At 53.8% G+C, this 25,168-nt stretch overlaps 1 protein-coding gene and 1 long non-coding RNA gene across 12 annotated transcripts in view; one reads left to right on the forward strand and one right to left on the reverse strand.

The window, feature by feature from the left end:
• Positions 1-25,168, reverse strand: part of GSE1 (Gse1 coiled-coil protein) — a 359,568-nt gene that overhangs the window by 107,434 nt on the left and 226,966 nt on the right. The window contains exon 1 of one of the 9 annotated variants that reach the window (XM_043495425.1): positions 18,025-18,127. The exons of 7 other annotated variants lie outside the window; for them this stretch is intronic. Coding sequence is in view for 1 of the 2 variants with exons in the window: in XM_043495424.1 (XP_043351359.1) it covers positions 2,420-2,456 (37 nt within the window). In the remaining variant the exon portion in view is untranslated. Of the gene's footprint in view, positions 1-2,419; positions 4,210-18,024; positions 18,128-25,168 lie in introns of those variants that run through there. One more of the 9 variants, XM_043495424.1, reaches the window with a different exon arrangement.
• On the forward strand, positions 1,471-18,585 carry LOC119841477. 3 transcript variants are annotated; one of them, XR_005288559.2, is made up of 3 exons: positions 1,471-2,422; positions 16,198-16,348; positions 17,038-18,585. It is a non-coding gene; the product is annotated as an uncharacterized LOC119841477 (long non-coding RNA). The 3 variants fall into 3 exon arrangements; XR_006275286.1 differs by lacking the exon at positions 1,471-2,422 and adding an exon at positions 9,935-10,650; XR_006275285.1 differs by lacking the exon at positions 1,471-2,422 and having other exon boundaries at positions 15,618-16,348.

The raw sequence follows: 25,168 nt of genomic DNA on the forward strand, positions 1-25,168 counted from the left end.
GGCTGGATTGGAACATGTTAAAAAATATTCTCACTCCATCTGCTTAGAGACTTTTCAGGCATCTCCTGTGTGATTTACAGGACAAAAACAAAATAAGGTGGCATGTTTGTGCAGTATTATTGATTTCCCCTTTTAAGCAGTGAAAAAAACCAGAGCAAGCGAGAAATGGAAACCCATGAAGACGAGTCCCCAAGGATCATAAAGACCTCATAAAAAACTTAAAAACCTGGGAGGGAGGTTAGGGAGCTGCACCCAGAGCAAAAGAAAAAAAAATGGCACTGAATGCAAATAAAAGAAAACTAATGAGCTCTGCCTCTCGGTTTTTATCTTTTGGGACATGTTTCCTGTTGGCCAGCATGGTGCATGTGCGTGGAGCTATATAAATAATAACTGTGCCTGCCTCAGATTGCACAGCATGCCTCACACCAGTTTCTTTTTTATATACCCTCTGTGCTAAGTTTAAACAAGTCTCAAATAAAACAATAAGCACACTTCCCAGGGATTGCAGCCACTGGGCTGAGAGATGCTGCAGATGCACCCCACTCAAGCATACTGATAGCTACTATCACAAAAGGGTTTGCCACAGGTAGATGGGTATTGAGGATCTTCATGGGTAACTGTAAGGCCCACAAAGCTATAGGAGCTGAAGGCTTCCAAGTATTAGTGATTTATCCTCTCTACCCCATTGTGAAGTCAGGGTCCTAAGGGACCCTCTTAAGGGTAATAGGCCCTGAAATAACTAAACTGGTTGCAATTCACACCTTCATTTCTTTTGGTGCAAATCTGTGTGTGGACATGCTGATTATCTCACAGACGAGTTACACCTGTGCAAATCCACTTTGGTGGAATGACTCCAGATTTACACCAGCGCGACCATGATCAGAATACAGCCTACCATCAATCAGAAAGCAGCTGAGAAATGCAGGAAAGCCCTGCAGAACACAGAATGAATTGACCAAAACAATGATATTTAACAAGAGAAGTCAAACTGGTTGCTAGCATTCATACATTACCATTGTGGGGCAAACAGAATTTCCTTCTCTGAGTATCCAGCAGACTTTAAAGAGCACTGTAGCTGGTTTAAACCCAGGCTGTTATAAAAGACTCACTCATCAACAACATTTTCAGTACAGGGAACTTTGCATCAGCTTAAAGACCTTTGGGGCTCTCTCTTTTTTTTTTTTTAAATAACAGTTCATTCCTGTAACTGCCACATGCAAAACCCATTTCCTGAAACAAATAACCATCACAATCAGGCACTGCTAAGAAACCACCAAAGGAGTCACAACGGCAAAGGTAACTGGAGAGCTAGTCCTCCCACCAAAACCACACACGCCTGGTGCACGCAAGCAAGCAAGCGAGAAAAACCCACCGCAAACTTGACATCCCCTAGCTCCGCGGTTTCATTTCGATGAGGACTTTAATTTAATATTTTTTGAAATACAGATGGGGGGACGGACGGACAACCATCTTTTTCTAATCTGCCATTAAATTATCCATCTCCTTAAAAGAATATGATCTTAACTACAGATCTACAGGCAAAGCTGTCAACTCGTTTCCCCTGAACTTACACTGAAAATAAAAAGTTGGCATGCAAACTGTTGCTCCACTGTGAAGGGTTAATGAAGAGGAAACAAAACAGAGCATTATTCTTCCACTGCCATAAATATCTCTGTATGGCTTACCTCCTCTCCCCGCCCTGAGCAGCAAGGCGAGTGTCAGGAAGGCACATGTCAGAGCAGTTACACACACCTCGTATCAGGGGAAAATAAGCTCAGGGACTTGGGGCAGAAAGGGGAAGGAGGGAAAGGAGCGGGAGAAGAGGAGAGACTCAGAGTCGCCACTTTGGTGCTGTCTGCTACATGATCAGAGCTCACTGAGCCATGAAACAATATTAGGCACCACTCGAAAGTAACTTCACACCATACTTCTTAATTCACCTTAGATTACTTAAGTGCTTCTGCCGTTTGCTGTTAAATAAAACACGGCTCACCACTTAGCGAGCCAAGCAGGGCAGACAAAAGGAGCGAGATATGCTATACACCCCAAGGGCTGGGTGAAAAGTACAGAGCTCACGTTGCACAAGGATTTCGGAGGGGAGGGGGAGAGGGAAGGAATACACAAGGGGGCCCGATTCTCTTTTCATTTACGCCTAACAGCCATGTAATTCTGGCGACTCCCCGTGCAGTTAGTCCCAATTCACTCCTGATTCACAGCGACACAACTCCACTGACTCCAGTGCAATTAATCCGGATCTACACCAACAGAATCCCATCGTCTCCAGTGGAGATACTCCTGATCTGCAGGAGTGTGGTGTATCAGAGAATCAGCGCCCATCTGTTATTATCAGCTGTACAATGAAAGAGAGAGGGAAGAGGGGGGGACACACACAATCAAACACACCATGGAATCTCCTTACCTGGTAAGTAATACAGAGGGGGCTTCAGTCCAAACATGATTTATGTTACAGTTCCATTGCGACCAGAAAAATCAAGGGTGAAAAGGATGAAGGGGGTTGTCGAAGAAAAAAAAATAAACCACACCGAGGGTTTTTAAAAAACAAAAAAACAAAAACCCAAAGGCAAAAATACTCTAAATTATAATAATAATTAAAAAAAACCCCAATGGTTTAAAAGCAGCGGGGAGGGGGAGGGGGGAAGGTCTCTTGCCAGTTTCAGCAGCAGCCTGTCACCTGCAGAGCCACACGGAGGTAATTGACTAACAACACAACAGCACTTTAAACAGCTGCCATGCCTTGATGCCTTCCCCTGTTTTTCCTGCCTTCTTAGACTAGAGATGCAAATTACACACAGAGAGAGAGAGAGAGAGAGTGCGAGGAGGAGGAAGAGAAAGAGGGATGGGGGGCAGAAAGGAGGGTCCCGGGCTGTAAAATCTTCTTTAGGGATTACTCATTTGGAGAGAGCGGAGGGGGGGGACAAGCCCCCCAAAACCTGCGAGTTGTACGCTTTTCTCCATTCAATCATTTGAATGTCAAGGGCGAGGGAGGGGGTCAGTGGATTTGCTTCCAACAGGGCTTCATGTTCAGAATCAAAGGGGGGGGGGGAGGAAAGACAGATTGAGAGAAGGGGTGGGGGGGGGAGGAATCTCTCTTGTTACCAAGGAGAAATCGGCTTTGTTTTCTTTCCCCCTTAGCTACCGGTTTACAAAAGGGCAAGAGGTGTGTGTGTGTGGGGCGGGGGGATGTTAGAAATTAATACTCCAAAGGAGTGAAGCTGAGGTTTCTTCTTTAGGGGGAGAGCCCAGAGATCAGAGCGTCCCGAGCAGCCAGGAAGGGGGTCGCCAAGGCAGGAGCTGCTGCGGGCTTTTGATGGTTGTTGTGGGTCCTTCTCGCCTTTCCCTCGGTGTCCCACCACTGACTCCGAAAGGAGCGAACGGGAGAAGGGGGAGGAAGAAAGAAAAGAGACAGAGGGAGAGAAACCCAACCCTCCCTGAGGCTACAGCCAGCCAGGCAGGGCGAGAAGAGCGCCTAGCATCAGAAAGCCCCCTTGATCAATTTTCATGCAAGAATCATTATCGGTAAATTGGAAATCTGGCTACTTGACAGCCGATTTGTCTCCTCTAATGAAAGAGAGAGGGTAGGAAACCATCAGGCATCTGTTCATCGCAGGCAGTCTCCAGCGCTTAATGCCGGGCTTGCTCCTCCGCTCCTGAAAGTCATCTTCGGCTTTCCCCCATTGCTTTTTGCTTTTTTCTTGGGGGGGGGAGAGAGGTGGGTTTGGGGGTACAGACGAATTTGTAGCCGTTTTCACTCCCGATCTTCCGGGGTGCAGGAAGCCAGGCGCCAAAGAAGCCGGTCCATGAAAACCTGGATGCAGACGTCTCTCTTTCCCCTTCCACCCGACCAGATAACGGCTGTGCCCCCGGCTCCCCCGAGCCTCCTGCAGCATTCAGCCCCCCACTCTTCGCAGGCCTCCCCCCCCCGCCCCCGGAGGTGGGCTGTGTTTCCAAGCAGCTGCTGATCAAAAACAACCCAAACGACAAGCCATACAAAAGACCTCCCAGCCACTTAAAAGAATTTGCCTTCACTGCATGCCCTGAGCCTTTCTCTTCCCTCTCTCTGCCTCGCACATAAAAGCCTGCCAGGAGCAGCGGGGGCCAGGAGTTAACTATCTTGACTGAGAAGCAGAGAGAGAAAGAACAAGAAAGAGGAGGAGGATCCAAAAAACTCCTACCTGCCCCAGAGGCTGGCTGCTCGCTCTCTCTCTCTCACTCACTGGCTCTCACACACCTACCCACTCCCTGCCAGGTTCAGACTATAAGCCTTGTCCTCCCGCCCCCCTCCAATTCCCCCTTTCCTCCCCAGTCTGAAAATATCCCTGTTGTGACTGTAATCAAGTGCCTGATACAATCTCACACATTCCCTCTCCACCAAGGCATTATGAGATCCGGGAAGACATGCTCGCAGGCAAATCGGGCTAATAAATGCTATTACAGAGCTCAGGCTGCACCATAGTAACAAAGGCCCAGGTTTAATTTGCTTTAAGTAAACGATCAAGTGACACAATGTGCTGTGGGCCTTCCGTCCCTTTCCCCCACCCCCTCCAGAACTGCCGGCTGCTATCACTGCCAAAGTGCACCAAGGCAAAGGTGTGATATCTCCCTACTGCAAGAGAAAGCCACATCCTGCCTGATAACTGACCAGCCCATCCACCAGCTTCAAGAGACAGTCCCTGCACACTGGTGTGGCTTCCCCTTTGAAGTCAGAGTCACAAAGGATCCCAACTGCATGGGTGGTTATACCCTTATTGCACCTGGAAGTCCAGAAGCCACCAGCAGGTTGGAGAGACATCATCTGCATTCCCGTCCATGCACAGAAATGGGGTCCATACCTCAGGGGCACAGGGCTCCTCATTGCACATCTACTCCCAGACAGGCAACTACAGACTCTTTTAAACCAGTCCTGTATTTGATATAACACACTGTGGGCCTGATCCAAAGCCCACGGCTTTCCCTGGGATCTGGATCAGGCGCTGTAGGACAGAGAAATACACAAAGGAAGAACTGTGCTACTTTTAGATGATGCCAGAGTCCCCCTGAAGCTAATTTGGCAAATAATATTTTGTGCAGGATGAATAGCTGGGTTTTTTTTTGGTTGAAAACCACATAAGGAAGTCCAAAGCTTCCATCTGCCAGTATTGGAAGTATTTCTGGGTGAGCAAGCAGGGGGCTAAATTCAGGACACTCTCATGTACCCAAGTATTTCAGAGGTCCTTTTTTTAAGCTTCTTTGCAGGAAAATACACTGGAGTCAAAGGGGGATCCCCCCCGGCAGCGAACGAACACACACACGTACAACACATGGTTTGAAAAGCACTTACAAAGTGAAATGACTTTGCCTTGTCCTCGACCTGTCCCCTAACGGTTCAGTGGGTGTAGACAGAGCACAGGCTCCTATCAGCCCAGCCAGTCTGGGCAGGAGATAAGCAATAGCTTAATCCTCCCCCCACAGCCGTCCCCAGCCTCCCCCGAGTGCTAGGGTGGCTGCAGAGCAGTCCGTGCTGTGTGTGCTTCCTCCCCGCCCCTGAGCGGTGGGGGGGAGAGGGAGGGATTGACCCAGTGGAAATGATCTGTTCTGGGGCCATGACAACATAAACGCTGAGCATCTCTTGCCCTGCTTTTTTTTTTTTTTTTGCTGGGTGACCCCAGGCTCCCCTGTGGGCTCGTGTGCCCGGGAATCTCTCTGGTTCCAGGGCCCTATGCCGGCCTGCCAGGGCACTGGCTAGCATCACCCACCCTGCTCCTCACACAGCGGGGCCTTTTGTGCAAGGGCTTTCAATCCCCCCCCGCCCCCGCCGCCCGCTCAGACTGTCACTCCAGATCCACGCCTGTGAGCAAGCACAGACATAGTCAGCCAGGTTAGGCCAGGCTCCCACCGAGCCAGTGGCTAAGGAATAACGGCCAAAATAACCTCTAAGGTGATGCTTCCTCCCCCCATAAACGCACCCCAACTCTCCCGCTACAGCCTCTACCCCCTCTCCCGCCACAGCCTCTGCCCCCACAACCCTGACAACAATTCCGCCTCCCCTTGCAGGCGCTCTGTTTTCAGCTGCCATGCCTTTACAGGTTTTTAATTCGCCAGGATGACACTAACGTCGGAGATAATTAATACTACCCCCCACATCAACGGTATATGCTAATGGCGTGAGCCATAAAAATTAATTTGCAAACATGTCATTACACAATAGAGGTACAGGCAATAAACCTGTAATTACAGGCCAATCACAGAGTGGGTACAGAGGGAGGAGTGCCTTGCCAATCCATTTAAAAAAAAAATCATATAAAGCTCTAAGGAGAATGGTTCACTCAGTTAAGTTGGACTCCACTTCAAAAGCAAGCTGTGCCTCTGTGGCAGAGAGCACCTCTTGGCAGGCGTAAATAAATATCAATTAATAAATACCAAATAACACCTTGTGCTTTTCATCAAAACATCCCAAAGTGTTTTACAAAGCAAGTCAGTCTCATTAGCCCTATGTGGAAACTGAGGCACAGGACAGGGAAATAACTTAGCTAAGGACACCCAGCAGGCCAGCAGCAGAGTGGAGAACAGAACCCAGGTCTCCTGCACCCCAGTTCAGCACTCGCTCCACTAGGCAAACCTGCTTCTAACCAGCAGGGGAGAAGGAGAGAAGCAAGGAAGGATGGACACATATAAGACAACTGGCTAAGCCTAGCAAGCACGGGACAGAAGTGCTGAGTCTGCTCACCTGACAGCCAGATGTCAAATCCCCGCACATCCGGGGCTGTCTGGGCCGTCCAGGAATGTCAAAGCCCGGCTGAGTTTGAAGAATCCCAAGGTTTCGACCTGCCTGTAAATCTTTGAGCACAAGGCAGGATGAGTCGCAGGCCCCACTCCTGCAAGGAGCTCAGTGCAGGCGAATCCTGGGGGCTCTGCCCCCCTGCAGAGGATCCATCCACGCAGTGTCCATAAACGCATCTCAGCCAGGCCTGTGCCTTCCTATGTGTTTGTACCGCAGTCTGCACACAGGGGTCCCGAACCAAAGTGGGACCTCTGCAGAGGACTGCAGTCTAGATGTTACAGCAGAACGTCCCTGGCAGCAGTGATGGGGAGGGTAAAGCTGAGGTGCCCCTGCGACTGGATGGGAGCCTCCAAGTCATGCTGTGGGGAGGGGGGGAGGGGTACACACTGCGGTGCAACACTGGGCCGCCGGATTGAGAAACGGGCATGCCTGAAGGAGCTCTGCCCCTTGCAACATCTGAAACCCAACTGAACTAACTGACACCCTGATTCCTCGCCCCTAGCCCCCATCCAGCCTCCCGTGGCTCAGCAGGAGAAGGAAACGGCAACGAGCCCGTTCATGTCTCCTGAGTTACACAGACTCTTGCTTCACTTGAACAAGATTTTTAAACACGAGGCCGAGGGGGAAAGTTCCCAGTAGAAGGCTGGTCAGATTGTGAGGCCCTAGAGTGCAAGGCATGCATCTGGCGGCGTGAGCATGGGTCTGAGAGCCATGGCTGGCCCAGGTAAATTGTTTCCCCCTCTGTGCCTCAGTTTCCAAATCGGTCATCTGAGACTGCCAATCCTGACCCACTTCCCAGTGGGGCGAGAGGATTAACTGGCTACTGTTTGCACCACTGCTGAGCTCTAGGCACGGGCCAGGTGATATTAGCGAGATGCTACAGAGCGGCTTGGGGCGCTAACTCGACCTGTTTGGCAGGAGCTGCTGGCCATGCATCCCCATCTCCCTCCGACACACTTTCAGCCCCAGCTCAGAGCTCTGCTGCAGAAGCACAGCTCCCTTGCCCGTCTGTGCACTGCCCACACATGCTCACCCTCCCCATGCCAGGGCCTCCAGAGTTCGGTGATGGGAAGGGAAATGATGCCAGGCAGCGGGAATTGGCCACCTGGAAATGAGCCAGCATTTGCTTTTGTGTACTGAGCGCCAAAGGGCAGGCTGAATAACCCAACTCAGGGAGCCCCTCCAGGGTTTGGCGTTTTCGATGGAATATTTCCCCTGCATCTGCTAAGTGCCCTTTAGACTCTTAAAGAAGCGTGCTCAGCGTCCAATGACAATCCTGAGTGTATTCATCTCCCAGGAGCGCCTAGAGATAAACGCAAAACCACAGAGCAGCCATCTGACAGCCAGGCCGGGCCGAAGAAAAGAAAAGCAAACCTGACTCCTCTCTCTTCATGGGACCCCGGTTCCTTTCCCCTCTCAGAATCAGCTGTGAGCTAACTACTGCATCTGGATCTGTGCTGGAACAGAGGGGCCCTGCCTGCCCTCTAGCGGAGGAGACAATGCCATAGCAGAGAGACAGGCCAGGCAAGGCTCCAAAAGGGGTAAAAACAGACCCTCTCCCCACTTTGTAAGGTGCCGCAAATGCTGAGGTTGTCATGCCAGAGCTGCTGAGAGCTCCCGAAGCAGGATGGCTCAGATCACACTAGCATGTGGCATCTGCCCATCTCCTTTCCAAACCCTCCGGAGCAGCAAGGTCTGCTTTTAGCAGGAAGCCTCAGAAATAGCAGTGCTGCTTTCCATAGGCCCTGCTACTCCCTCCCCATGGTCTGACTCATACCCCGTGCCTTGGGCTCGTGCCCGCCATAGCAAACGATGATCGGACACCTTGTCTGCCTTGGAGCTCCAGTGTCCGGTGAGGGTCTGTGTAAGCTCACGGTTGGATATAGCAGCCGACACATAAAAGCACGTGACGCACCCTGTGTCCTGCAAACACACAGTGGGAGTGGGGTAAACTGTAGCACTCTGTACGTTGACAGCGCTGCGATCAGCCTACCCCATCCCTTCAGTTCTCCCATCACGTACCATTTGAGGCTCTCAAAGCCCATCACAAACGTTATCAAACTGACTCCTGTGAGATAGGTCAGGCTAATCCCCATTTTACTGATTGGGAAACCGAGGCACAGAGACCTTAAGACCAAGATCACTCAGCTGGTCTGTGGCAGAGCTCCTGAGGTCCTAGATGGGGGTTTTCAACTTTAAATCCTTTCAAGCTTCTGCCATAACCCCTGACAAATGGCTCCTCGTCTCCTGATCTTATTTATGACTTTGCAATGGACACAGCTTGTTCCTGACACCGAGTGCAAACAGGTAACATCTCAGCCTGCCAAACCCTGAGCCATACGTGCTGGGATCCCTTCCTCGCTGCCTGCGTTCTGGCAGGTAGGGAAACCTGTTCCCAGGATTCTCTCCCTCTGTTTTCTTTGCAACCCGCAGTGCCAGGGAGGCCAGGGCAGAGCACCTGCTGCCCCAGCCAGCTGCAGGGCAGGTGACTGCCATACAAGCTCCATTCTGACTTGCCACTTTCCCGCAAGTTCACTCCTAGTAGGCTGTAACAAGTGGACCGTCAGAAAGCAGGCGGGGGGCAAGGCAGGAAAGAGGTGCCTTGCTGAGAATCCTTCCACTCCTTTCACTCTGGCCCAGATCCCGCCTAGGTGGCATGCACTAACCCGGCCTCTGCGCTGACCCAGTACGGCAGAGTTGGAGTGCCTCGTTCCCACAGCTGCAGCAGAGTGAGCAGGGGGCGTAGATGTGCATGCATTGAGCATTCAGATTAGATCTCAGCTCTGAGTTAAAGCGAAAGCCTTGTTGACAGGAGAGAAATAAGCCCCGTCTCTCCCATGAGTTATACAAGCTCTTATGAGCTACATGCATGGGCCTAACCTATTTGGGTACGTACAGTGATCTACTGATGCTGAATGCTGCCCACATTCCCTCGGCGCCTGTTCGCACCGTGCCTCTCCCGCTGTGCTTGCCTGGGGCAAACCTCGTTACCAAGCAGCTAAGAGAACCAAACAGGCCAGCAAACCCTGCAACTGGTGTGCCCGGCTCTATCTTTCTCTCTCTGGATGGGCCGAAACCACCCGGGAATGTGCCCAGGAGTTATCCAGACAGGGGCATGAGGCCCTGTGCTTGAAACAACCAGGCTTCCTGTGGGGAGGGGAGATCCCACATAGCACGACTGGCTGAGGGGAAGCCAGGGCCCAACGTTTGCTATAATTTGACGGGAACATTTTTTGACCTGCAAAGGCTCCAGGCAGAAAAATGGGTCCCATTCAAATGAATACAGCTCTTCCAAGCCAGGGATCCCTCAGAAGCTCAGGATGGATTTTATGAGCACTCTTGCAAGTCACACCAGGGACTGAGGTCTCTGAGGGGAGTAGGGACAGCAGGAGCTTTCCAGCTCCTTGCTTTGCAAGCCACGGGATGGCACCAAGGAAGGGACTCTGGCTCACGACAGGTCTCTGAAATGGGCGCGCAATCTCCCAAGGGAAGGCCTGGAAGGCACAACCCACACAAGCTGGAACCAAAGGGAATGTGTACGAAGCCCTGGAGAAATGAAATCTGCCCAGCCCTGCCTATGTCCCTACACAATTACAACGTTGGGAGAAGCATCACCCTGAACTTCTGGATAGCTGGGCTTTATCCTGCCTCAGGCAGCCTGTGATAATGGGAAGAGGTGTGTCCCCTCTTCTGAATGCCATAAACTTCTACCAGAACTGGACTGGGTTCCCCACTTTCTTCAAACCACTTTAAGCACAGAGTACGGGAAGAGGTGTCGGGACAGTTGCAGTAGTACCGGAAAACAGGAGCAAACCACAGGAAGGACTCCCCATTGGCTGCCTGGCACCAGTTGGACCCACAATTAGAGAGTGGTAAGTCAGAGGCACAATGGGTGCTAGAAACAAGTGTGTGTGTCACGTGCGTAATGGGCACTAGAAGTGTGTGTGTGTGTAATGGGTGCTAGAAACGCGTGGGCATGTGTGTGTGTAATGGGCACTAGAAACGTGTGCATGTGTGTGTAGAGAAATCAAACAAACAAAATAATCAAAGCAGCACTGGCAACTGCCTTCCATTAAATAAGAAGCTCAGCAACGATTTCCTGTTCTCATTGACCTCTGACAATGAAGAATACAGACATAAATCCATATTTTTAAACCAATCTGAGTCCCAGCCAGGCCCACAAAACCATTTATAGCCTCCGATTTGGATGGGGAACGAGCAGGAAGGCAGTGGTTTCTTTAGGCAATATTCCCCAGGGGGAAAATGAAAAGTGTGTGTGTGTGTGTGTGTTTTTTATTTTTATATATATATATATATATATACACATATATACACACACACAAAAAATAAGCATTGTTCCTCTGACACCATCCCCCCAACTCATGAATAAAACATATGGCTGTGTAACTGGCTAATTACGATGTGATGACAAACCCGCTAGTCGCTGGGAAAAGAAATCAGCTTTTTAATCACCCAAGTTCCCTCGGCCTCCAACATAAGTAGAATAGTATATTCTGGTCTCACACACATACCCCGTCTCCTTGGCAGACGGCCCCCTTTCCTGGCAGTCATTTTGGGTGGTATGTTCCAATGAGCCTAAGGGAATGATGTCCAAATCCCCCTGGAATCTAGGCTCCTTGGGAAATCCCAGTCCACGCTCTCTGGAGTGTCCCTGCCTTGGTGGCATTGGGAGGGGCTCTCCGAGGCCACCCTTCTGCCCTTTGCACTGACATATAAACAGGGCAGGGCTCAACCCAACCTGCATCCAGCTCCTGAGGCCATACCCGGGAACTGAGGGCTGACCATGCTTGTGCTGGCTCTCTGCACAGGGGGGAATTTCCCCCAGAATGCACCAGGGCTTCTTTGTGGGGTGCACATTGCAAAGGCCACCAGCACCTCCCCGAAGCCCATTCCCCACCCTTCTGGCTCAGACTGAGCTCCCCGTTGCCCCCTTTCCGGCCACCACTCCCAGCTCCACTCCCTCGGACAGCTCAGCACAGGCCTGACACTCACTCACGCCGTTCGCCGCTCACCCCACAGGGTGCCTGTTACAAGTGGAGGGCCAAAAGCTGCTCTTGGGTACAGCAGCGGAAACCTGGAGTAATCCCACTGCCTTCACAGGGATTACTCCAGATTTACACCAGCCTAACCGGGAGCAGAGTTTAGACCATCAAATCCTCAGGCTCAGATTCTCAGGTGGTTTAAATCAGCCTCGCTTTATTCATTTCTGAGGATCTGGCCTGTCCCACTGATTTTTACAATGGTCCCATCCTGCTCTGCCAACACGTTGTCTAGGTCCTACACATAAACAAAGCTGCACAGCTGCTATCATAGCCATTGCTTGGAAGCAGGGGCGGGCAGGGAGAAATCAAGTCCCATTATGCACGGTTCAAACGCTGGCAGATTGCTCCCCAGACCTCCAATACGCCTGGCGGGGGAGAAACGCAACACTTCCAGCCACCTTCTCCGGGCTGAGAGTAGCCTGCCTCTCGCACAGCTCAGCAGCCACCAGGGAATATACAGAGTGAGCGGAGGCTTAAATGTTCAAACCACGTTGTACTTTTCCCAGCAAGGCACCTCAGCCCTTCGCCTGCACACCAGCCACCCTGCTGCGACCCTCTGCTAGGCGTGAGATTGATTCCACGCAGGCCCTGCAGCGGTCTGAACTCAACCCATGTACGCACCTTGGCCGAACAGCAGCCAAAGTGAAGACGCAAGGCGGGGCAGGGGGGTCATCCCCAGGTATTTCAATGCTGTTCAACCTCCAGAAGGGGCAGGAATTGCTCAGGATTTCCCCAGTGGGGGATGTTCAAGATGAAAAACGGGCAGATGGACAGACAGACAGAAGGTGTGTACGGGGATGGACAGGCAGATGGATATTTTTATCCCGCAGGGAGCTCTATTAGCCTGCCAGCCCAGGGAGATGCTGGGGCCCCTGTTGTTTCCAGCTGGATTGGTCAACGTGCTGGGGATGTTCCATAGGGCACAAGCTGCCCTGGCCAAGAAGGAGCAAAGGGGACTGGCTGACCTGGCCACCCTTTCTTGTCTAGCTCTAGCAGTGATGAGGTGAAAGCACAGAGACTGGAGTGCACGTTGCGTCTTTGATCGATGACAGATGCTGGGTCCTCTCTCCTTTTATCTGCCATCAAGCTGCAGGCGAGGCAGGCGTGGGCAGAGGAGAGAGATGGTGCAAACCAGAGAGCGTCTGAAGCTGGCACAGTGGCTCAGCAGGCCTGTGCTTGTCACAGCCTCCATGCTCCCAAGAGCAGCGTCTGAACCTTCAGCAGCGCGGCAAGCTGCCTGCTCCGGCTCCCCAGCCAGCACGTGGAGGAACCTTGGCTCTCCCAGCTGTGCGCCATGCAACCAAGAATCCTAGTGGGCCTCACTTCCCCTTCAGAGAGACAGGCCCTGTCTGCTCAGGGCAGATAGGGGTGTCTCGCCCCAGCATCCTGGGAATACTGACTGGCTGCCTGAGGTGCCAGCCTGTGTCCTGTCCTACAAGCACGGGATCTCTCTTTCCTGCAGGCTCACGCTGCCAGGCCTGGGTCTGCATCCAACCAGGGCCGAGTCCTGGAATGAGGAAGCGGCTCTTGTAGGCCAGGCCTTTGTCCCACTCTCAGAAACATGTTCAAAGCAGGAGAGGTCCCTTTCCTCCTCTCTGGGCACAGCTCCTGCCCGGGTACCTTGCACCCAGGCACTGAATGAGAGCAGACCCCCCCGGCCTCGAGGAGAGGATGCTGCAGGCCAGCTCAGTCACCCCGAGATTCAGTGGCACCCTGGCGGGGACAGCAACCCCAAGCTGTTTATTCTGTGGGCCAAACATAATCAAACGGGCACCAGGGCAATGGATCCACCTTGTGCCGACATAGCAGTAAAGCCCAGGTTCCTGTGTACAGTGCAACAGATCGACTTTCGGGTGCAGGGACGCCCCTCCCATGGAATGGTACCTGGGCGCAATGCCCTCCCAGACCTTTCCTGTCCCTAGTCCCTATCGTTCTGGGCAGCTGCCCAGTGCATTCTCTATCCAAACTGGAGTAGATGGCAGCAGGAGCAGCAACGGTCACACCAGCATGCCCGTGGAGACCCCCGCATCCCCAGTAAGGCAAGGTAGTACAGTTACCCCGAGAGATTCAGTGATCTGCCCAAAGCCAAGCCCTGCCTGCATTGCAGGGCACCTGGTGCCCAGTCCAACATGGATCCACTAGGCCATGCTGTCTGCTTCCCCAAGGGGCTGCAATGCAGGTGGCAGGAGGTGCTTCGGACAGCAGGAGCTCCTTGGAAAGGTAGAGCAGACAGAGAGGGGCTGCATTACAGGCTGGGAGCTTGCCTGCACTGGATTCCCCGGCTCACCTCGGCTGCGTGTCCGGCCCTCACCGGAGCGTGAGAAGCAGCTGCAGTTTCAGGCGCCATCTCCAATTCACCCCGGAGCCGGGGGCGGGGGGGGGAACTTCTTGTTTCTCCGGCGTCACCCAAAGCCACATTCGAAAGAGCTTCCTCTTCCCAGGTACAGTCAGCCCAGCCAGGGCTTTTCCTCCTCCTCTCTCGACCTTGACCTTTGCCCCCGGCGCATTTGGGTTTAGAGGGGAGCACGTGGAAGCCTGGGCGCTGATTTCCATGCTGGAACCATCAGCATTTCCCGGCCATTACCTACATCACGAGCCAAGCCGGCCCCGGTATTCAAAGCAAGCAGCATTTTCTGGGTGCCTACAAATGTTCCCAGCGCTGCCTACAGGGCTTTATTGTCAAGCTAATTAGTCTTAAAAATACACCCAGGCTGGCTGGGCTGAGCACGGATTACTGTCTGGAGGCGGCGGGGATGGGAAGGGAGCTCAGAGGAATTGCAACTGGGATATGAAACCTTTCATATCTCTAGGTCACTGCTTTGAAACAGGCCCCAGTGCAGCCGGTGACCAAAGAGGCTTTAACCATTTCCTGACCTCTGTGCAATGAGCTTCTGGTTCTCAGCCTGGCTCCCAGCATCTAACGTCACTCCCGAGCCCGGCATAGAGGCCTCCGCAGCGGCACTGCCCGAGATGGAGAGCATTTTGCTGCCCGCATGGGGAGAGCGATTTCAAAGCGGGATCCTGTCCTGGGAGACTGTGAGGCTTTGATCTAGCAGGGCACAAAGCTGCAAGTAGCCCCTTCTCTGCCGAGCCTCCACTCCGTGCAGGTTCGAGGATGGCATCAGACCCATAACCCAGTCAGTGTTGCAGACAGAGTGGCTAACACAGTCTACCAGCCGCAGGGGAATATGCAAGTCAGGGGTAGTTTGCAAGGGTCTAGCAATCGGGCTCAGTGCCAGCCCATAGGAACCCCAGCCTCTCAGCATCCATGAGCCCCGCAGAGAGAGTGGGCTCAGAGCAGCTGGGGATAGGAGCCTGCTTCCCTTGTCAGCCTCGCTGAGCCAGGATGTCTCCCAAACACTAACCAGGCCTCCTCTCCGCCCGCTGGGGCAGGCGCTGCTGACCCCCTTTTGAGTCATGTGCCCAGAGCCACAGAAAGAGTGGCAACTGAGGTGCTCCCTGCTCCCAGTCCTGTGTTCAGAACACTAGGGAAAGCTTCTCCCATGGGCTCCAAAGGAAACCCTAGCCCGTCTTCTTGGGGCCAAGGGATGGCGATGGGTGAAATCCATCCCGGCCAGCTAGCCAGCAAACGGCCCAGGCACCACTGACACCCCACCTATGCCCAGAAGCTCACAAGCCACCAATTTTGAAATGGTGCATTGGACCTGTGTGCAGGATAAATTACACCAGGGGAGAGGAGCACCAGGCTGAGCGGGGTACATCACACCGGGGGGCTCGATGGGGATGGGTCCACAGGGATGTGAAACACAGACACAGGGCAGCTCTGTTCACATGGCTCCAGCCTTTTCAGGTGATGGGGTTTTTTTTGGAAAGAGCCACGACGCTCTGGAAAGGTATCACTTTGGAGGCTGTAATTGTTTCGTACACATTAGATCCATTAAGGAGGGCTCTGATCAGCCGCCTGGCTGTTTGGCGAGGAGGCTTCAAGTAGCGATTTTCCATTTGCCTTTCAAATTTTAATGACTGTTCCTGTCTAAGGCTGAGATGCGTTACGATAATCTGCATTGCTCGGGTCAGCGGCATAGCAAAGGCTGAGGCATGAGGGGGATTTCACAGGGGTTTGATTTCTTTAGGGAATAGTTCATACAAAAAACAGTAATCGCATGAGGCAGTGCTCGTCTCCCATTGGCTGCGGGAGCCAGAAAGCTACAAATCAGAGGGTTATTATTTCTTTTGGCTGTCCCTAAAGGATCCTATATCAGTGGCAGGAGAGGAAAGTTCAGCCCTGCTAAGATTGCATCACTGAGTAGGATACATTCACTCGCTGCCTTTCCCCCCCCCCGTTTCCCCTTATTCTTTCCTTTTTTTCAAAAATTCATGTGTGCTCCTCTCCAGAGCGGCCAATGTGGCTTGAAGGCGAGCGCTCTTGGAGCTGTTCCAGCGGCCGATGGATGTCGTCCCCAGCATGGTATGCCTGGTGTAGGCCAGCACAGAACGCAGCAAGTAGCCTAGCGCCTGGATCACAGTCGGAGGGCATTGCTGGGGGGTGAGTTTATTGCTCTCGCTCTCTTGGAGTCAGTGACCACTTGGGGTGAGTCAGGGCCCTGCGTTTCCCCTTCCCAGAGCAACCGAGGCCTGCTCTCTCCTCAGAGTCCCCACAGCCTGCCGAATGCCACAGGTCTGGGCTCTGATGGGCTCATCCCTCGTGGCGGTTCACCGAGGGTGCCCGGCAGAGCCAGACCTCAAGAGACAGCCAGTCAGTCCCCAAAGGGTCAACACGTCTACCAGGCTCCTCAAGTGAAATCTCCCTGTTCTCGACAAAGCCCCCAATCCACCCCCTGGGTCTGAAAGAGACTCAGGATGGGCCCGAGTCCCAAATGAATCTACATGTGGGGTCCCCAAAGAGAACCCAGCCACAGTGGGGTTTGAATGAGGGAGCTACGAGGTCCGTATAGGAGGCCAAGCGAAGCTCGGCAGGCAGGCAGAGAACTGGAGTGCCATATGCTTTCCCTTTGCTCGGATGGCCAGTGGCCAGCCCCACGGTGCCCCCCCCGCAGCAGCGTTGCTGTGGCTTGCTGTGAAATGGACAGGGAAGGAGTGGGGGTGGTGAAAGAAGATGCAGCCCCGAGAGCAGCTGGCACTCGCAGAGGCCATGGGGCTCCCCGGGCAGCCGGTGTGCGAAGGGGAAGGAAAGGAATCCTGCGTTGAGACCAGTCTCCTCCTGTCTTCCCACAGCCCCGGCCCAACGACGATAACGAGAGAATCGGAGCCGCGGACACGCTCTGAGCATGGGGCTCCCCCTCCGGCCTGAAAGGAGCGCTCCCAATGCAGCGCCTGGAATCCGGCCCAGACCGGCGCCGTCTAGGGGGTCTGCAAGCACATGGCCCAACTCCCGCTCCCCTCAATGACAGCGGGGCCAGGCCAGAGCAGGAGAGAAAAGACCCCTGGCGCTTAGCCCTACCGCAAGGAGCTCTCCACACGCCTTCATTTCACACCCAGTTTGCTTCCACCCCAGCCAAACCGGGAGCATCTCTCATCTGCACGGCTGCACATTAACGGCATCAGAAGGGCACAATCCAGGAAGGGAGGCTAGAGACGACGTGGCTCACGCTAAAGCACTGAACGGGGCCCAGGCCTGCACTGCCAGGTTGGCGGGCGGGGAGTGGCGCGCTTCTCCCAGCCTTTGCAGAGTAGGAGGTCAAAGCTGGGGTCCTTTGGTTCCCCAGTGAGGAGAGCCTTAATCTAATGCCCAACATGCTGAGCTGGCTGGCTCAGGATGGGCCCACTGACTCACTCCCTCCCCTGAAGATGGCTGCTTGGCAGCCGCTGGGAAACGAGCAGGTCACCTCCCTCCATTTCCAGCTGGCCCAGCGGCCCTCAGGCTGGCAGGCTCCATGGCGAGGTGGAGGAGAGGATGGATGTGGAAACTGTCTGCGTCCTCTCGTTCCTACAGGTCACACTGAGCGCATTGGCAGGGAGTGGGTGGCGGCCGAAGGCTGCCTGCTTTGTGCGCCAAATCGCCAGCGCCATTCTCCTGACATGAGGCAACTCCCCCCACCTTCTCCCCAGCCTGGGGCCTTTGGCAGCACCCCCGGCCTCATCCTGCACCCCCGTCCCTCCCCGCCCAGCCCAGCCCCTTCAATCCGCTGTGTAAACAGCCCTGCCACCAGTGCAGGGAAATCCCCGCTCGAGAGCGAGGCCCACTGAGAGGAAGTGACTCACCCGAGGTCAGTGCTAGAGCTGGGAACAGGCCGGGGGAGGCCGATTCCCATCCCGAGCCTGAGCCCCCCAGCCCGTGCAGCCGCTGCTTCCACCTGGTGCTCTCGCTCTGCTGTGGTTTGTGCCCGCGCCCCTCCCGCCCCTTTCACAACGGCATCCCCCATAAATCACTTGGCCGCTCAGCAGAGCACTGTCACGGTACAGATCTGCGGGGCTCCCCCCCCCCCGCCATCCTGGTGCAGCTGGGCCTCCTGCACGAAGGTCGCACCGGAAGGTGAGATGGCTGCCAAACCAGCAGCCATTTAAAGCAGCCGATTAATAATTCAGCACGTTTACCGAAGGCGGGGAGGAGAGGGGGGCACTGGAGCTGCTGGCTCCGCCATCCATCGATCTAACACACCCACCTGGGTGCTAGAAGCGGGGAGGTCAAGACTGAGAGCAGCCAGACAGATCCAGAAATCACTCCTAACAGGACATGATTTTTATAACCCTGTTTTGGCACGTCCACCGTTAACTTAATTTACCATCCATATTGCTGCTACTTAATTAAATAGATGAACTCATTTTACATTTGCAAGTCTTAATTCATCCTGAACAAAATTGGCCATGTTTAGTCCTTTCTACAACACCAGCTCCCTGGAAAAAATGATTGCCTTTTGGAGTTAACTGCTAGTACAGGTTAAAAGCTAATTACCAGCTCAGGTAGGGTGTTAACTTCTTTATTTATCACGAGGAGCCAGGCGATTTCGGAGGGAGCAGGGCCTAGCGCTCCCCTCCTCTGGCTGGCAGTACTCCAGTGTGCCAGTGCTGAAACTACCTGAGTACCATGCCCAGGTGCTACTGCAGGGGGTACTCACACCTCACCACAAAGCGTGTCAGGCATGTGTCATTGCTGACAATACCCCAGTACCGCCGCTGGGCGTATCAGAGGCATAGAATCATAGAATCATAGAATATCAGGGTTGGAAGGGACCCCAGAAGGTCATCTAGTCCAACCCCCTGCTCAAAGCAGGACCAAGTCCCAGTTAAATCATCCTAGCCAGGGCTTTGTCAAGCCTGACCTTAAAAACCTCTAAGGAAGGAGATTCTACCACCTCCCTAGGTAACGCATTCCAGTGTTTCACCACCCTCTTAGTGAAAAAGTTTTTCCTAATATCCAATCTAAACCTCCCCCATTGCAACTTGAGACCATTACTCCTCGTTCTGTCATCTGCTACCATTGAGAACAGTCTAGAGCCATCCTCTTTGAAACCCCCTTTCAGGTAGTTGAAAGCAGCTATCAAATCCCCCCTCATTCTTCTCTTCTGCAGACTAAACAATCCCAGCTCCCTCAGCCTCTCCTCATAAGTCATGTGCTCTAGACCCCTAATCATTTTTGTTGCCCTTCGCTGTACTCTTTCCAATTTATCCACATCCTTCTTGTAGTGTGGGGCCCAAAACTGGACACAGTACTCCAGATGAGGCCTCACCAGTGTCGAATAGAGGGGAACGATCACGTCCCTCGATCTGCTCGCTATGCCCCTACTTATACATCCCAAAATGCCATTGGCCTTCTTGGCAACAAGGGCACACTGCTGACTCATATCCAGCTTCTTGTCCACTGTCACCCCTAGGTCCTTTTCCGCAGAACTGCTGCCGAGCCATTCGGTCCCTAGTCTGTAGCGGTGCATTGGATTCTTCCATCCTAAGTGCAGGACCCTGCACTTATCCTTATTGAACCTCATTAGATTTCTTTTGGCCCAATCTTCCAATTTGTCTAGGTCCTTCTGTATCCTATCCCTCCCCTCCAGCGTATCTACCACTCCTCCCAGTTTAGTATCATCCGCAAATTTGCTGAGAGTGCAATCCACACCATCCTCCAGATCATTTATGAAGATATTGAACAAAACGGGCCCCAGGACCGACCCCTGGGGCACTCCACTTGACACCGGCTGCCAACTAGACATGGAGCCATTGATCACTACCCGTTGAGCCCGACAATCTAGCCAGCTTTCTACCCACCTTATAGTGCATTCATCCAGCCCATACTTCCTTAACTTGCTGACAAGAATGCTGTGGGAGACCGTGTCAAAAGCTTTGCTAAAGTCAAGAAACAATACATCCACTGCTTTCCCTTCATCCACAGAACCAGTAATCTCATCATAAAAGGCGATTAGATTAGTCAGGCATGACCTTCCCTTGGTGAATCCATGCTGACTGTTCCTGATCACTTTCCTCTCCTCTAAGTGCTTCAGGATTGATTCTTTGAGGACCTGCTCCATGATTTTTCCAGGGACTGAGGTGAGGCTGACCGGCCTGTAGTTCCCAGGATCCTCCTTCTTCCCTTTTTTAAAGATGGGCACTACATTAGCCTTTTTCCAGTCATCCGGGACTTCCCCCGTTCGCCACGAGTTTTCAAAGATAATGGCCAAGGGCTCTGCAATCACAGCCGCCAATTCCCTCAGCACTCTCGGATGCAATTCGTCCGGCCCCATGGACTTGTGCACGTCCAGCTTTTCTAAATAGTCCCTAACCACCTCTATCTCTACAGAGGGCTGGCCATCTCTTCCCCATTTTGTGATGCCCAGCACAGCAGTCTGGGAGCTGACCTTGTTAGTGAAAACAGAGGCAAAAAAAGCATTGAGTACATTAGCTTTTTCCACATCCTCTGTCACTAGCTTGCCTCCCTCATTCAGTAAGGGGCCCACACTTTCCTTGGCTTTCTTCTTGTTGCCAACATACCTGAAGAAACCCTTCTTGTTACTCTTGACATCTCTTGCTAGCTGCAGCTCCAGGTGCGATTTGGCCCTCCTGATATCTTTCCTACATGCCCGAGCAATATTTTTATACTCTTCCCTGGTCATATGTCCAACCTTCCACTTCTTGTAAGCTTCTTTTTTATGTTTAAGATCCGCTAGGATTTCACCATTAAGCCAAGCTGGTCGCCTGCCATATTTACTATTCTTTCGACTCATCGGGATGGTTTGTCCCTGTAACCTCAACAGGGATTCCTTGAAATACAGCCAGCTCTCCTGGACTCCCTTCCCTTTCATGTTAGTCCCCCAGGGGATCCTGGCCATCTGTTCCCTGAGGGAGTCAAAGTCTGCTTTCCTGAAGTCCAGGGTCCGTATCCTGCTGCTTACCTTTCTTCCCTGCGTCAGGATCCTGAACTCAACCAACTCATGGTCACTGCCTCCCAGATTCCCATCCACTTTTGCTTCCCCCACTAATTCTACCCGGTTTGTGAGCAGCAGGTCAAGAAAAGCGCTCCCCCTAGTTGGCTCCCCTAGCACTTGCACCAGGAAATTGTCCCCTACGCTTTCCAAAAACTTCTTGGATTGTCTATGCACCGCTGTATTGCTCTCCCAGCAGATATCAGGAAAATTAAAGTCACCCATGAGAATCAGGGTATACCCTGATACCTGGGCATACCCTGCCTGAACACGCTAAGAATACTCGGGTACCATTACTCTCTCGGTATGGGGAGGAATAGAGGAGATGCCCCAAGAAGTGCTTTGCTATGCCATTGCACCTTGATGCAACAGCCCTGGGCCAGGCGCATGGTCTAGTAGTCACAGGTCTGGGAGCCAGGAAGTCCTAGGTTTTACTCCAGGGTCTGACCCCGACACCCGCTACAGCCTTGTTTCACCTCCCTCTTCTGAAGGGAATAGATTCATGGAGCCCAAGGCCAGGCGGGCCCAGTGTGATCATCTCACCCCCTGACCTCCTCTGTCAGGGGCCATCACTTCCCTGCGTTAATCCCAGCTGAGCTAGGGCAGGTCTCTCCCGCCACTGTGCTGAGCCACTTCTGGCAGACTCCGACCTGATGACCCGGGGAAGGAGCTCCTGGAGGTGGGGAGACCACGTATGATCCTCTGGGAGTGCTGCTCAGAGGTCAGCCCCTCTGCCAAGGTGTGTCTGAGCCCAAAGGACCCCCCTTGTGTGGAGTCTCCACGGCCTGCCCTTTGAACTTTTGCCTGCGGCTGCAATGGCATCTCGGCACTCTGTCCTGCCACCAAGCCATCTGATGACTCCCCCCAGCCTGAGCTGGAGTCACACGGGGGTCTAGAGGCAGACACTCCGTTACCCCATGACCAATTCCATGCTCAGTCCCCTTCCTAATTCAAAGAGAGACCCGTTAGCTTTCTCCTGAGTGCACAGGCAGGATCCAGCCAGGAGACCCCTGCCCCGGGGCCCACAATCCATCCCAGCCAGGGGGCAGTGCCCTGGTTCTGACCCTGGCATTCTTGCAGCAGGGCAGGAAGAGGGCTCCAGGAAGCCTCATCTGGTTTGACTAACAAATTGCTAACTGCTTCCCCCGGGGGCAGGCGGGGAAGGTGCAGAAAGGAAACAAAAGCTTCACCAATGTAAACAACCCTCCTCGCTCTCCCCCCATCCCCCCAGGACAATGTGGCTTCCCTGCACTGGGAGACTGCCTCTCCCACCCCCCCAGAACCCCAGGGGAAGGCGTACAGCTCAGATGGGAAAGCGCTTGTGAAAACCCCCATCTGCACGCAGGGCATGTGGTGATGCAACCTGCTAGGGTGTGACCGAGACTGTGGCTGGGCTAGCGGATCAGAACCCCCTCCGGTGCGTATGGAGGGTGGCAGAGGTGCTGCTAGGAAAGGCAGGGGAATTTGTGGTGAGGCACTTTCCCACCCACATGCTGACTCATTGTGAGCAGGAACCCCTGGCCCTCATGGTGTGATCCTCCACAGCCAGCTGCTTGCGGTGCATCAGCCATCATCCCGCTCCTTTCCAGGGGTGGGAGCCCAGCGTCTCTGCCAGAGCCCTGCCCTGCCCTAACCTGTGTCCCAGCCGCCCCTGGAGAGGGGGCTCCCTCCGGAGCCTGGCAGTGCAGTTACTCATCTAACCACAGCCCAAACCAGAGCCCAGACTTGGCTGTCTCTGCAGCCATCCCAGTCTCACCTTCAGGACAGCCCCAAGCAGGAGCAGCCAGCTGCTTTCATGGCCAGGGCTAGAAACATGCTGCCTCCACCTACCAACCAAACCAGCCTGGCAGGATTAGACATGGACCCACCAACCTTCACTGTGGCCTTCAGAGAGGACTGCAGTTCCAGGAAGAAAACACAGAGCAAGGAGCACCCAACCATGTCTGTAAAAGCACACGTGGGGTCTGCATGTGCAAATCCCCAGTCTCACCTCCCCCTAGCCATCTGCCATGACCCCCCACAAGCCTGCATGCCCCAATAAGGCATCTCTTTATACACACCCTGTGCTCACACTGGGCCCCCACAGCATTTCCTCCTAGAAACTCCCTGTTTCACGGGACACACCCAGACGTCCGGGGCTAGTCTGATGTGTCAAAAAGCATCCTCGTTTATTTCAAAACCAGACACCACCTCCTGGGGGAGTTCTCTGGGCAGGCGCTCGGTCTTGCCATGCCAAGTGATGCACAGATTGCCACCTCCTCACTCACCCCGACGACGCTACGGCAAAAAGGCCCCTTTCCATACCACGTACCTGGCACATCAGCCTGCAATGGGGGCACTTGACCCCAGGGCAGCAAAGGGCTTTACACTAAGCACCGGGATTGCAGTGTTCCTTAGACCTCATGCTTCCCCTGACAAGGGTGAATTTCATCTCTATTGACAAAACCAAGGATCATCCCTGCAGAGCTAATGGGGGAGCTTCTGCTCACTCGCACATCAACCAGAAAACTCAGCTACTGCCGGGCAGCCTGCTCTTTATTCCTAGCGACAGTGCTAGAGGCAGGAAGAACCTGGCTGGCTGTGCCAGGGCTGTGCCCATCACCAGGGGAACAGTCACATAACAGGCGCTGAGGTGACCCAATTGCGCTACAGTCCCCTAACGGGAACTGACACCGCAGCTCCTGGGCCGGATGCTGCACCAGGAAGGGGACTGTGCCCTGAGATGGTCGCCCTCCAAGGGGGCGAGGGGGAACGTACCCATCCCAACCAAACACGTGATTTGTACATCAGAGGCACGAAGCAGCTGCATTGCTCCAAACCCGGCCTGGACACAGCGGGGCCACACCCCACCCTGGGTCCACTGCGCAGCCAACATGAGATCAGTGCAAGTCCCCGGGGCAGACACACTGGTGCAACTCAGCGAAGTAACTTCCCAAGGCAAGGCCCATCTTATCCCCATGCAGGGCACCGCCTGGGGGGAGGTACCCCCAGGAGTGCAAAAAACCCCACTCTATGGAGAGGGCTTTAATCCCAAAGTGAGGAAAGTTGTGGCAGGTTCACCCAGTGTCACCCAGACAGGTTGACGCTGCAGCTGGAAGGACAGATATGCCCACACTAGCTTGTGTAGCCACGGTAGCAGAAGGGGCTGCTGCCCCAAGGACCTGACCCCGGGTTCCAATGGGATTGTACTCCAGCCGCTAGCTCCTCCTGCCACTGGCGCCGCGGCGGCTACGCTGCTACCCTTAGCGTGCGAGCTAGCCTAGGTACATCTGCCCAAGCCGGATAGAATGCCTCCGGCTCTCGTACTGCAGGATCTGCCCCGGCTGAGCTCGCCAGCTCCATTCTGGGGTAGGCACACAAAGGGATGTGACACAACCAGCAGCGGCGCAGCAGCAGACCAGGTGGGACAAACCTCAGCCAGCCCCACCCGGGGAGCATAAAGGGGGCTGGTCCCAGCCCTGTCTGCAGGGAAAAGGTCACAGAGGTGTTGCTGTCTGGGGAGCATTGTCTGCACACTTATCTACACAATCTCTGCACAATGGGCCAGGCCTGCCTGCTATCTATGCTGTTGTGCCACCTCGTGAATGCCCACCTGCAGCCAGGAGGGCAGATACAGATCTCTAGCCCCAGTAAGACAATACAAGACTCCCAACGAGGAAGGCGAACTGGTATTCTCCTGTTCCTCTGCATTGTTCTGAGAGCAAGCAGTGAGGGTGCGCTCCAGCACCAGGTGCATGGTCCTACCTTGAAGGCAGGCCAATTCTGCACACACACACACACACACACACACACACACACACACGCACACACATGCACATACATGCACACGGAGAGCAATAACCTACAGGTTCTGGCCAGTGCTTCCCCCTCACCCTCACCCCCACCCCCCAGCACTGGTATTGCATCACCCTAATCTCTGCAGCCTGGGAGAAGCAGCTGGGAGCAACCCTGGGCTACACCCCAGAGGAGCGGGGCTGCTCCCTAGTCAGGGCTGC

This window comes from Dermochelys coriacea, chromosome 12, assembly GCF_009764565.3.
Source record: "Dermochelys coriacea isolate rDerCor1 chromosome 12, rDerCor1.pri.v4, whole genome shotgun sequence".
Taxonomy (NCBI): domain Eukaryota; kingdom Metazoa; phylum Chordata; order Testudines; family Dermochelyidae; genus Dermochelys; species Dermochelys coriacea.